Source organism: Diabrotica undecimpunctata, chromosome 4, assembly GCF_040954645.1.
Source record: "Diabrotica undecimpunctata isolate CICGRU chromosome 4, icDiaUnde3, whole genome shotgun sequence".
Taxonomy (NCBI): domain Eukaryota; kingdom Metazoa; phylum Arthropoda; class Insecta; order Coleoptera; family Chrysomelidae; genus Diabrotica; species Diabrotica undecimpunctata.
Window position 1 is genome coordinate 94,258,543 of NC_092806.1, and position 15,023 is coordinate 94,273,565.

Consider the following 15,023-nt stretch of genomic DNA (forward strand, 5'->3'; position numbering starts at 1 on the left):
CGGTCCATCTGGCCTTTGTTGATCTAAAGAAAGCATATGACTCAATACCTAGAGTCAAATTATGGGAAGCAATGAATGATCTCGGAATCCGACAAACACTAATAAAAGCAGTTAAAGCACTATACAAAGAAAACAAAGTAGCTATTAAATGTGGAAATAAAGCCTACAATCCATTTAAGACGACAAAAGGACTTCTACAAGGCTGTGCTACGTCCCCTACTCTGTTTAAAATATTCTTGGAAAAGACACTCAAACCATGGAGGAGAAAGTGCGAAGGAATGGGCATACCAGTAAGAGACGAATACCTATACACCTTAAGTTTTGCCGACGATCAAGTAGTCATCGCACAAGATGAAGAAGATCTCAGCTTTATGCTCAGAAAACTAGAAAAAGAATATAAAAACAACGGAATGGAAATAAACTTAGAGAAAACCGAATACCTAACAACAGAAAACAAGGATATGAGAAACCTAGAGATAGACGAGGGAAGACAAATAAATGGAACAGATAAATTCAAGTATTTAGGAACCATAATATCGAACCAGGGAACAACAGAAGAAGATATAAACAACAGACTGAGACAAACAAGAAACTGTATAAGACAACTAAACTCAGTGTTGTGGGATAAGAACATTACGATAAAGACAAAAAAGAGAATATATAATACCCTGACAAGAAGTATCCTGACATATGGGTCCGAAAACTGGACAATAAACAAGAGAAATAGAGGTAGAATAAGAGCAGTAGAAATGGAGTTCCTGAGGAGAAGCTGTAGACTTACAAAAAGAGACAGAATTGAAAACGCAGAGATTAAGCGGAGAATGGGAGTGCAATCAGACATAATCGACTATATAGAGGAGAAGAGACTATCCTGGTACGGCCACGTCAGAAGAGCGGACAGAGGACGCTGGATAAACAAAATCACAGAATGGAGCCCGATTGGAAGAAGAAAGAGAGGAAGACCCCGAAGGTCATTCAGAGATGAAATCGACGAGGCTATGGAGAAAAGAACCCTGCGAGATGGAGACTGGAATGACAGGGAAAATTGGAGAAAACGGTTGAGTGAAGGAAGACAGTGAAAACTGTGGAAATCCTTAGTAGTAGTACTATAAACATAAAATAAAACAAAATCCAACGATAGTAATAAACTGAGATTCGCAAGTAGCCAAAATAATTAAAAATTAATATTGAGCCCACAAAAACCAAAACTGATGTCTTAATATTGGAAAAACAATGAAGTCAATGTTGGCAAAAAATGTCTCTCATAAAATTTTAAGGAAAGAGTAATGCGAAGTGGAAAAAAAACTAAGGTAGTATTTTTTGTTAAATATATTCTCGTTTTTTCATATTATGATAATATTGAACATGGTTGTTGTCCTGGGACTCTAAGACATAATATATTAGTCATTTAAAATGGCGCTAAAATAAGCTCACCTTCTAATCTAAAACCTAGTCCATATATTAATTTTGCTCAAGTAATATCCCTTGGAAAAAACGTTTGTTACTTTTTAGATATAACCGTTGAAACTATTATTTTCGTAAATATGTGTGGTTAACAGAAATGCCAGTAACAACTTACTACTACAACTTCTCCAAATTCTTTAGTTTCTCCAGTTTATAAAGAGAATAATTGAATACTTTTCCTGATACTCGTTAGTAAAAATGGCAGATTTACAATAGAAACATAGTAAAAGACAATTTTACGATCTTAACGAAATAAGCCGCCAAATCAAGTTGTTAATATTAAAAATGGGTTTCGTAATATATTATGAAATATGTTACAAGTCAGAGGGAAAAAACTGATTACTGAAAATTTTTTCAGTTTTTTCAGTAATCAGTAAAAGTTTTTTAGTTTGCCACCAAGATACATGAATTTGAAAACAAGTGTTTAAATGGAATAAAATTGATCTGCCATGGCAACACGGAAAAATCCTTTGTTTTGTGTTTGGAGTGTGAACAAAACCAACATTATTGGGCAAGAACGGTAGATACACACATAGTTTATCGGCTACCTATAAGAAAACAATTAAAAATTAAGGACTAAAGAACAATTGACAAGAAGAGACAAAAAATTTAATTGTAAAATAACGTGAAAATTGGAATGTTTCATTTTACTTGGGTGAGAGAAAATAAGACATAAAAAATATTTTTATTTATCTTTTTTTCTATACAATTTAAATTTGGGGGTTTTGCTAATGGATACGTGACACCCTGTCTTGTTGATACTTTTATTATAAGGTTTAATTGATATACATACATGTGATGTTCTAAATCAAGTTCACAGGAACGTATATTGAAATATTTTGATAGTAAATTGCTAATTACAAGACAGATTCAGTTTAATCAATAGGTTACATTATTATACAGGTAATTTACTTTTTTATGAATCGCATTTTGAAAGATAAGTAATAAATAAGAAATAAGCTGTTTAATAACTTAGATAAATCTCTACAGAGTTAGTTAATTTAAAATTTATCAACTTCGTTTTCAGACATTGCTTTATTTGTGTGACCATTTACTGTTGAAATTCCACTACCTGGGACTTTCTGCACGTCTTTGACCTGTGTGATGGTAACTTTGTCATTATTTTTAAAAAAGAAATAGGCAGACGCGATGCATCCTGCTACAGAGCCCACAAGTATAAGCCACTTTGAGATATTTACTATTTTTTTCATTGTGTATAGCATTTTTAGGGGTTTCGTGAAAGTATTATTTAGATCAACTCCCTGAAAAATAAAGAAAAATTGTAATTAATAATAATAAACTTATAACAAACGATTATAGACATATAAGAAGATCTAACTAAAAACACTGCTATATATATATATATATATATATATATATATATATATATATATATAAATACGTTCAAATTATCGGGTAAAGTGGTCTGTAATAAAAATCTTTCTTTTTTATAAATTACTCAATATTTCGCCATTTATTTAAAAGCTTCCTCAGGAGTAAACTAAAAACAATTTGAACATTACAAAAAATGGCGTGCAAATACATTTTAAAACACTCACAGAATTTAAAAGATTTCTGGTTTTTTGGTACCAAAAGCCGACAGCATCAGGCAGGTATATAAATTACTATTCAAACCATACCACCCGTCAAAAATATAATACAGTACTAGGTATGAAAAACAGGATAATTTCCATTATTGATGACAACTTTTTACAAAAAAATCTGAACATAATATACAAAATTTTTCGTAACAACGGATATCCTAAACAGATTAAAAAAAAACTGATTTACAGCACTAATTTCTATGACGGTCCCGTCCATGATTCTAATAACAAATCAATCAAATATAAAAAACTTCCCTTTATTAATGGTCTAACTCATTCTGTCATATCCATATTCAAAAATGTTCCTAATATTAGTATAGCTAAATATAATACCATGAACAGCAAACAACTATTTTCAAAAATCGAAGACCCAGTACCAACCTTATATAAAAGTAATGTCGTTTATGAAATACCGTGTTTAGGATGTCAAAATAGCTATATTGGTCAAACATCACAATGACTAAAACAACGCATCACACAACATAAAAGTGATTGCCGCTTGAGAAAAAATACTTGCGCAGTGGTTGAGCACTATGAAAACACTGGTCATATGCTAGACTATAACAAAGCTCATATTTTGGCACAGACTGATAACTACAAAAGTAGATTATTTCTTGAAATATATTACATTAACAAAAATAAAAACACTTTAAATTATAAAACGGACACTGGACAGTTAAGTAACATATATTGTAACATATTGAACAAAATTTATAAATATTAAAAATAGCCAACATTCATCTTAATAACAACTAACCTTAATAATTCATCAAATAAATATTATTCTTCTAACTTTTCTTTTATTGTTATTTTTATTTTTACATTTGAAATAATTTTAATTTTTTATCGTATAGCTGTAACGAACGTGCTTAAGACAATTTAATCTTGACATTCCATATTTCAAATACTTCAATGTCAGTTTTTATTTGCGAAATCTTTTAAATTCTGTGAGTGTTTTAAAATGTATTTGTACGCCATTTTTTGTAATGTTCAAATTGTTTTTAGTTTACTCCTGAGGAAGCTTTTAAATAAATGGCGAAATATTGAGTAATTTAGAAAAAAGAAAGATTTTTATTACATACCACTTTACCCGATAATTTGAACGTATTTATAAATTATTTTTTGGTCGAAATAATCACTTCTAATATATATATATATATATATATATATAAAAAGTAGTCCAAAATTTTTTTGACTAGTTTGGAAAAAATATATGTAAATACTTTTTTCTTTTTGGGTGTGGTAGTCAATAAAACCAGAGCTTTGCTAAGGCGAAAAAGCAGAAAGAGCTCTCTTTCTGCTCGTGAAATGTGACTGAAATCAAGCCTGCAGCGACGACTGTTTTAACATGTCGTCCTTCATTTTGTTTTTAACTTTTAACGTATTTAGTAATTTTAAAGTGTTTTTTTAACAGTAATTTTTAAAGTGTAATTGCAACTTCAGTATATCATGTTATTTAACGTTGTTGTTTCTGCCACGAATCTTACATTCGGACCTTGATAAAGGTGGCAAAAAACCACCGAAAGCTTGGATTCAGAATAAATAGTACGCCTTAGCAAAGCTCTGTTTTTATTGACTACCACACCCAAAAAGAAAAAAGTATTTACATATATAGATATATATATATATATATATATATATATATATATATATATTTATATATATATATATATATATATATATATATATATATATATATATATATATATATATATATATATATATATATATATATATATATATATTACATAAACATTGCTTATAACAATTTATATTTATATCTGCAGTTTGATGGTTTGCAATTGAATGTAAACGTCAAATGTAATATTCTACACTAACTCCATGTGGTCTTCTCCTTCTTCTTAGCCTTCTGTCGTCCATGTTTGGACATAGGCCACTCCCAACTCCTTCCATCGGTCTCTATCCTGAGCAACATATTTCCAATTTGTTCCGGCTATTCTTTTAATGTCATCAACCCATCTCATCTGTGGTCTTCCTCTTGGTCGTTTACTTTCGTAAGGTCTCCAATGTTGTATTGTAGTATTCCAACGTTGGGGTCTTTTCATCTAGCAGTGTGGCCCGCGAAGCTCCCTTTAAGTTTGGCAATTTTTGACGTTTATGACCTGTTCCGGTTCAACTGCCAATCTTTTCCGGGGGGTCTTAAGTAGCGCCTTATGGGGTCTTTACTCATTGTATCTAGATGGGAGTACCAGTTCATACGGTAGTGGTAGATTTCTTTTTATATCTTATATGAGAATATGTCAAGTTCTTTCCTGATTTCAGTGTTTCTTATCTGATCCACTTTTTTAATCCATTGAAGCTTCTTAGAAATTTCATTTCTGCTTCCTGGATTCGTGACACGTCTTTCTGTTTTCTTACCTACGTGTTGCAACCAAAGGAATTTGGGTGAAACTGTCATATTTTATTATTAACCACAATTCAGCTGAGTTAAATATTATATATAATAATAAAATACTCTGTATATTTTATAAAATTTAATATAATATTTTTTCTGTAAAATTGTTTTAAATGTATATATTTTAATAACTTACCTCTTCTACCCAGAACATTGGAATAACTGTGGTCGTAAAATTTTTAAATAAGTCGACTTTTTGGTTTGGTTCCAACGGCATACTGAATTGTAATCGCTTTTTGGCAGATACGGGTCCTCCAGTCATCTGTGATATTAAGGAAAATATTTTAAAAATATCAGTTGTTTTATAAGTGTGGTCAATTTTTATAACAATATTTTTACCACATATATGTAAATCATTCTTGCTCTTTTAATAAATTTACATTAGTATTACATAAATTGATACATATTAAGTAAACTTTTAAGTACACCTAAACTATCATTGATATTCTATGTTGGATACTTCATAAGAAAATTGTTCCTAGTGATTATTTGTATTGATTGTAATATATTTGTATAAGATTGTAAGGGATATGTATGATGGAATTCAACTAGTATTAAGATAGGTGTGGGAGAAACTAATTAGTGTTGGATCAAATTATAGGTAATCATTCACTGTGTTTAATGTATGCGAATGAGGCTGTGTTAATAAGAAATACTAAAAGGAATTTAGAGCAAATATTGGAATGGTGGAGACAAACTCTTAAAGAAAAAGGTATAACATTCATTAGGATAAAAATAGAGCAACTAGAATGATCATTAATTAAAGACGGAGTTATCACTATACAGTACCGGAAATAATTTAACGTGGGACCAGCACACGATTATTAAGTAATTGATAATTTAGATAATTAAAATTGGGGGAATTGATTTAAATGATAGCTTATTATTTTATTTTGAGAATATGCCACAATTTTACTTTATAATAAGTTTATTTTAAAGTTTTGATTTGCTCTTCGGAAATCAGTTTCAAAATACAAAACATCAATATAAATATTTATTAATGAATATTTGAGAACGATTTTTGAAATAAAATCCGTCAAAGTAAACTTATTTGAAAGTAAAATTATGGCTTATTCTTAATAAACATAGTAAATTTTATTAATATGCTAAAAGGAAAAAGCTTAAAAAATATTAAATGGCATCGTCGCATTAGTCTTTTGGTTTGTAGGCGTGGCGATGGGTCATTGCTGTTGCTAAAAGTGTATTTGTAATTAACTGTTACCTTATTACTCATGGGAGCATGTAACGAATTAAAATTAAAATGGGCCAAAAATTTCGTCTTTTAATTAAAAGTAAAGAAATTACTATTTATTTGGTATATAATATCTTTGAAAACATATTTTTGTTTAGCTATTTTAAAAGTAGTGGGTGTGAATATAAAACTAGTTCTATAAAAATTAAATAAAATAAAAGTGAAATTCTTAACCAAATAAAATTCTTAGCGAATTTAAATGTTTAAAGAAACCACCACCTCGTGCCAAACAGAAACCAAATCTATGATACAACGCCTTTCTCATGGTGTTGAGTTCATTTGCCGATATGTTTTGGTTAAGTTTAATTATCTTTTGTCTCAGTTGCTTTAAGTTGGTGACTCGCTCGAATTTATGCCTATACCACTTGGTATTTATCGTTCCCCAAAAATAAAAATCTAGGAAGTCGGGTGACTAATGGGGTCATTTTATTGTACCTTGAGTACTAGTCACACATTTAAGAAAAATTAAAGCTGAATAGTCTCTAAAGGCCTGTGCATTGTGTAGAGGACAGCCGTCATGTAAAAACCAAATTTCGTTTAAGTTGATTTGAAGATGTTGAAGTGCAGGAATAACTGGATTTCGCAGCAATTAAATATATTTTACTGCGTTTAGATTTTCTTCGATGAAAAATATACCAATAATATGATCTCCCAAAAGTCGAATCCAAACATTCAACTTTTGTGTGGATACTGCATATGCAAAGACACATTCAAGTGCTTATTTTTCTGAGACTAATAACATACAACGGATGGATTATATTTTTTTGAATTGTGAAGGAGAACACAAAATTAATATTTTCATTGCATTTCTCCATAATAATTTCACAGAATTCCATCCGTTTAAAATGATCATCAGGAAATATTTCTTGAGTGGTCTGCACTTTATCTCATTTTTTTTTCAAAATACGAGTATTCCTCACTGTTTTTTCTTTTACATTATCTACGTACATCTACTACGATTTCATCGGCAATTTGTTTACTTGAACAAGGGTCGCTTGTGTCAAAGCACAGACATGTTCCCTAATTTCTCGTTCTTGACTAATTTTCTTTTCCTGAGATTGATTTAATGGGCAGCAATTTTTACGGCTGTCAGTAGTACAGCCAAACTTCTAAAATTGATAACGGCCAATACATTTTTTTTACAGGTATATTGGCCTATGTTGAAAAGCTGTAATAAATAAATAGTTTCTTGTATAGAATTGCCACCGAAGTAACATTTTATTATTTGTACTGTTTCTGAAGTTGTGTAAACAGTGGGCATATTGAATTTTAATTATCACACCTTGCTACTTCTAAAATAAATAAGAGATATACTTAAAATAATGGAATGGGATCGGAAACAATCGGTTATAGGTATCTTTCGATATAGAGCTATGATGATGGACATTCATGCACAATTTGGGGAAATACGATTGTGACCTTTGCCTATTATTACTGTGCTTTTTCGAACCTGTATATTCTCTAAACTATATTAGGAATTATTACTAAAAAAAAGATGGGAGCTTTGGAGGATGACATCATTGTGAAAAGTAATGTATCTTTTTCTTATTGTGCCGTCTGCTTTCAAAGGTTGGCGAAACAAATGACAATTGTAGCTTTGGAAACTGCTGCGCGAAAGATTTCTGTGGATGAGCGGTCAAAACATCTCCTCAGGTCTTTCAGACACGAGTTCTGGCGTCTTTTAACTGATCTTTTTGCTTTGTACTTTACTTTTCAATATGATTTGGAGTAATTCATATCTTTCACCTCTCAACAGAAGATCCAAGTATTGTATTTTTTCTCTCTTTGACAAAAATACTTAGTAGCCTTATAGTCCAGACGATATCTGTTTTAAGTTGCTGTGAAGCATATAAACGCAGTTTTTTACATAAATTGCTCCAAAAGATCACTACAAATGATAATTTCGTGAGTTGTAAAATGTGGGCTTGACTTTAATTAAACAAAATATGAAAAAAGGCAAAACATTCGATATTTCATCTTCTTTTTTCGCATTTATTTCAAGAACTCTTGGTTTTAGAATAATTGTATATCAGACATAAAAGTTTTGTAATTAAATTTTATATAAGACTGGATTAAAGTCTTAAAAATTATTATTAATAAATAAATACTGAAAATACAAAAAAAAACAACTTTGCGAGTTTATTTCCCATACTAAAGTTAGAAGCTTCATATTCCGAGAAATAAATATTTCATATGAGTAATCATCACACAAAATTTCATAAAAATCGATTCAATAATTTGTGCAAACTAATTGTGCAATCTAAATCTTGTTAAAAAACGGATAATTTTCAAAATGTCAAAACTAAAACTTGTAGATACTTGAATTTTTTTTACGTATAGAAAGGTATTCTCTTGGCTTGGGGATTTTTTTTAAATGTTTAAATTTTAGGCGTCTAAACAATTGAAATAACTTTAACAACTCTTAATAGATTTCAATTTTTAAATCCATAATTGTATTAAGCACTAATTGGATACACATTTAAGTTATTTACAGACCACTACAAATTTAATAAAATGCCAATTAAAGTCCTTTCATCAAAAATTGACTGGTTGTAGTGGTGGGGTAAGTGATAGAGCGGCCGTCGCGGTTGAATAAAAATTGATTGAATTACACAGTCAAAATAGCATCGCGCTCAAGATCCTTGACAAAGGCAAGGGTTTTCTGTCGAAACGTTGATTTCTATGGAAAATAAAATCTAGTTCTACATGTAATATAATTTATTAAACCTAAACCCAAGAAAAACTAATTTTATATTATATATACAAATTGAACGAATTTAAAACGGAACATACAATTTAATATATGTCTGTTTGAACTGCATTTGAAATAGTGGACCAATATAAAACTTGGACAAAAATAAATCCATACCCGGTGATAGACATTGTATAAAATATCGTTCAACTATCTGTCTCCTTTAAAGGAAAGAGGAGCTTGCCTAATGGTCGGAGAGATAGAGCCGAAATTTTGAACTGATCAGTAATATGACATTTCTCTATTGGAATATATTCATTGTAACTGGGTTAAGACTTTGTCTTACAGGCGGACGCCCCTCGTGGTACAGGGGTTGGCTATACAGGGATGAAGTTGTAATTTTTTTCGGAAAAATTAACGATCGATAATATGGCTGAAAATTTGCCCAGAGTAAGATCTTGGTATAACTAGACGAAATCCCAAAGGGCGGACGCGAGAGTAGATACATAAGGGGTGGCGGACAGGGGTGAAGTTGCAATTTTTTGGGGAAAAATTAACGATAAGTAATATGTCCGCCATTTTTATGGCTCATTATTTAGCCCCTAAAAACTCTAAATGCAAAAGAGCGGACAGCTGGGTTGGTACAGAGAGCCATAAAACGGGGTCAAATGTACCACTTGCCTGCGCATTTTAGGTCTTGGTAACAATTTTCAAACTGATTTTATTATGATTTTTTTTATACCGATTGATTTGAAAATTTGTATGCTCACTTCTGTTACTATTCTGAAAAGCGTCAAGTAGAGTTTTCCTCAAAATTTTCCAAAAAAATTTTCGTAAATGAAAATTTTCGTAATTTTTTGAGGTAAAATCTAATTTGTAGAATCCTGTCGATTTTCTGTCAGTTTTACCATGATTTTTTTTCAAAAATTTTCAAACGATTTTTCCGATAAGAAAAAAAAATTAGAAAAACTTTAAAAATTTCGTTATTTTTCTCACTCTCATTGATGTCATCACATTCATCATCTTCGTCACTTTCACTTTTAATAATATCACATTCATTATCTGCTTCATTATCAATCATGAACTATTTCTCGAACTGATTCTGGCATCTGAGGTCCACTAAACCATTTGAATTTATATGTTTCATCTTCAAACTCCCAACCATGTTCTTCAACAATCAATTCCGTTGGTACTTTTTTATGGGCATTTGTCCAAATATTTGAAATATAATGAGCTCGCAGTAGATGTTGGTGTAATTCATCTTGACATGGTGGTAAGCTTGAAGCATCGAAATTTTTTAGTTTTTTTTAAAAGGCTCGTTCACATCATGCAACTTATACTGCCAGTTAAATAGTGAAAATCTGACATCGTTTACTTTTCTTTTTGGAATTGTTCTCGTCAGTCCTGTTCCATATAAGTAACATATGAAAGTTTCTAAGGTTTCAAAAACTTCATTACAATCGAAGTCAGTTTCACCAAGTTGGATAAAAGCATCTTCATACTTATTACATTTAGCGCATGCGTCTAGAATTACTGATCTAAATGGAACGCGCATCATTATTATTTCAATATTTTAAAATAATAAAGATGCAAAATTAATGTCCAAACAGAATTTGTAAAATTATAATTAACTAATGAAAAAAAATTTAATCAATTTGAAAGTTAAAAAAAATATTGAAAATATCTCCAAAGTAAATTTCAAAACTTAAAAAATTGATAATTCCACTATTAAATTGATTTTTATTAATAATTATTTGTAAAATGTTAAAGGAAGTCTACAAATTGAATTTTACCTATTGATAAATAGAAATAATATATTTTGTATTTGATTATTAATATAATAATAAATCAAATTTTTCTTATATCTGAACAACCATTATTTATGCAATATAAATTTAAAAACCTTTTTATTGTAATAAAAAATAAGTAAAATTACTATTTGTTATAACAAAAATATTTAATAGTTAACATTATAAAATTACTTACATTTATTCAATTAAAAATTAATTCGTAAAATATTTATATTTAAGAAAAAAATGTGATTTGTAAAGTAAATATGACTTTAGTTTGAAAAAAAAAAACATTATTATAATATCATTTTAAAACTACAAAATATTCTATAAAAGATTCAGACGATGACGTAGAGTTTTATCAAATGTTTTAGAAAAGTTTTTCTAATTTTTTTTTTCTTATCGGAAAAATCGTTTGAAAATTTTTGGAAAAAATCATGGTATAACTTACAGAAAATCGAAAGGATTCTACAAATTAGATTTTACCTCAAAAAATTACAAAAATTTTCATTTACGGAAATTTTTTTTTGAAAATTTTGAGGAAAACTCTACTTGACGCTTCTCAGAATAGTAACAGAAGTGAGCATACAAATTTTCAAATCAATCGGTATAAAAATATCATAATAAAATCAGTTTGAAAATTGTTACCCAGACCTAAAATGCGCAGGCAAGTGGTACATTTGACCCCGTTTTATGGCTCTCTGTACCAACCCAGCTGTCCGCCCTTTTGGATTTAAAGTTTTTAGGGGCTAAATAATGAGCCGTGAAAATGGCGGACATATTACTTATCGTTAATTTTTCCCCAAAAAATTGCAATTTCACCCCTGTCCGCCACCCCTTATGTATCCACTCTCGCGTCCGCCCTTTGGGATTTCGTCTAGTTATACCAAGATCTTACTCTGGGCAAATTTTCAGCCATATTATCGATCGTTAATTTTTCCGAAAAAATTACAACTTCATCCCTGTATAGCCAACCCCTGTACCACGAGGGGCGTCCGCCTGTAAGACAAAGTCTTAACCCAGTTACAATGAATATATTCCAATAGAGAAATGTCATATTACTGATCAGTTCAAAATTTCGGCTCTATCTCTTGGACTATAAGGAAGCGATAAGTGGTTTGACAGCATAATAACTGCTTGTGTAGTCTAGTTTTCACAGTGATTCTAGGCAACCTATTTGGGTGGAGCTTTGACTTGTTCTTGAATGAGTTCAGAATCCAGCAGCCCGCTGAAGTATTGGATTTTTATAATATAATTATTTGACAACCTTTTGTTGGCCAACCACCTAGAGCGGAGTTGAGCCGAAATACATTGATTTCGTATGTTCCGTTTTAAATTCGTTCAATCTGTATATATATATATATATATATATATATATATATATATATATACATATATATATATATATATATATATATATATATATATATATATATATACATATATATATATATATATATATATATATATACATATATATATATATATATATATATATATATATATATATATATATATATATATATATATATATATATATATATATATATATATAAGAAATACTGGATATTCATTGGATCAGTTAAAACACACCATTAAAAGATGTCACAAACAAAATTTTTACTATCATAACTAAATTTTAAAATGTATTTTGTTCATTATTTTATGTTATATTTTATATGTGTATTATTAATGTTGAGTGTCATAGCTTTATATAAATATTCGCAACGACTAGTAAGTTGCACTGACAATTTGTGATATATGGTAAATATTTACACATTCTTCTAATTACAGTGTCTTGAAGAAGGAATCAAACAATTCCGAAAGCTAGACCAAAAGTCAAAAGAGTGTTTCTGTAACATCCCGGCCAAACCTTCTGACTGCAGCCCTAATAAACTGTGTTGTTTGTATATATATATATATATATATATATATATATATATATATATATATATATATATATATATATATATATATATATATATATATATATATATATATATATATATATATATATATATATATTGTTACGATAGATGGTGACGTGTGGTATGACTCAGAACGGTAAACATGTTTATCACTAATATGCTTATTTATTCGAGTATTTTCTAGGTAATGCCTACCTGACAACACCCTTTGTTATAAAAACAACAGTTCGAAACTTCTGGAGACGAGTCGATGTGAAAACCAGTTTACCGTTACCATTTTCGCCGCTCAGTCTGGTCGAGAGGATTGTCGACTTTTCGAGATAACGGCAGTTTATGTATATAAATAAAACATTTTATATGGAGGAAGAGTTAATTTTGAAGATTCGCGCCGCGTGTAAATTGTACGCACGAATTATAATAAATTGTATAATTAAGATAAATTATTTAATAAAGACTTTAATAAATTTATAAGTGTTATAAATAGAACCTTTTAATAAATAAATAATAGATAAATTAGAATTATTAAAAATACTATAATATACATAAATATATATATATATATATATATATATATATATATATATATATATATATATATGTATATATATATATATATATATATATATATATATATATATATATATATATATATATATATATATATATATATTGTGACGATTGGGGTTTATAGAAAATAATTTATAAGTTATATACTACATAATATTAGATATAAAAAAGTATTTGATTATTTTAAGAAGTTATATACTAGAGAATTTAATAAAAATATATTTATGTGAGGGCATTTTTAATAAATTAGCATATAATAATTGTAAAAAGTTGTATTTTAATGTTGTAAATATATTTAAGTGAGCCATGTGCATAGGCAACCAACTATACAGTGAGTGATAGACAGATATACATACTCTGAAGTGACGTTTAAGAATATTTACGAATATAAAGTAGGGTTATAATAATAATGTTAGTTTAAAATGTTTAATTTATATATATATTTAATGATTTAAATGTTTATTCTGATCTGAAAAGCCTAAATGTCAACAAAATTATTAATAGAAAAGAATGGAATTCTCTGGATCACCGGAGATGGCTATGTTTGCGAAATGGTTTGTTCCAGAAAATTCAGACATGTATTTAATAGAACTAAATAGAACATGATTTCTTACCAGATGGTTCTGGAACATCCGAAAAGATATAAATACCCGTGATTTGGATTCAAGATGGAGTTTTTAGTCAGAAGTCAGGCCAGTTTATTATGAAAGTTAGTAGACACATTTAGTTAGTGAAGTAAATTGTTCAGAATTTTCAAGAAGTCAGTAAGAAATATGAAAGTTAGTTGGAGTCAGTGAATCAGTTACAAATAGTCAAATTGTTTAATATAGTGAGTTAAATGAAGATTAAAAATTATGCCTATATTTAATGCACATTTATAATTATACACAAATAATTATTGAAGATTATAAAAGTATATTAGAAGAATATTGGATGGACATTGGAAGGAATTAAAATTATTTTATGATTGGAGATTAGTATAAATCAACTTATAATAATTGGATATTGGTATATTGAAAAGAAGAATAAATATAAATGGTGTTTGCTGGTTTGCTTGGTGGTGTATAAATGCTGGCGAAGAAAACTATATCTTAAATTGGTAGAAGCTGATAATTGGAAAAAGTAATTTCACAAAAACAAGGATAACCGAAGTACGAAGACATTCAGTGGTGATTAGAATCTATATAGTGGAAAAAAGTTCATTTAGGCATTCAGTGAAAGAAAGGTACAAAATTTTGTTAATATAATTTAGTTAATGTCATAACAATTTCAATTTTGAAGATAGTTTGTTTAAATTTTACATTGTCTAT

The 15,023-nt window shown here is 29.0% G+C and overlaps 1 protein-coding gene across 1 annotated transcript in view; it reads right to left on the minus strand.

The window, feature by feature from the left end:
* Positions 1-847: 847 nt before the first annotated feature.
* Positions 848-15,023, minus strand: part of LOC140439788 (sensory neuron membrane protein 1-like) — a 155,615-nt gene continuing 141,439 nt past the window's right edge. The window contains exons 7-8 of the mRNA XM_072529927.1: positions 5,621-5,746; positions 848-2,726 (exon numbers count right to left, since the gene is read on the minus strand). Of these exons, the coding sequence (XP_072386028.1) occupies positions 2,466-2,726; positions 5,621-5,746 (387 nt within the window). The 3' untranslated portion in view covers positions 848-2,465. The remainder of the gene's footprint in view (positions 2,727-5,620; positions 5,747-15,023) is intronic.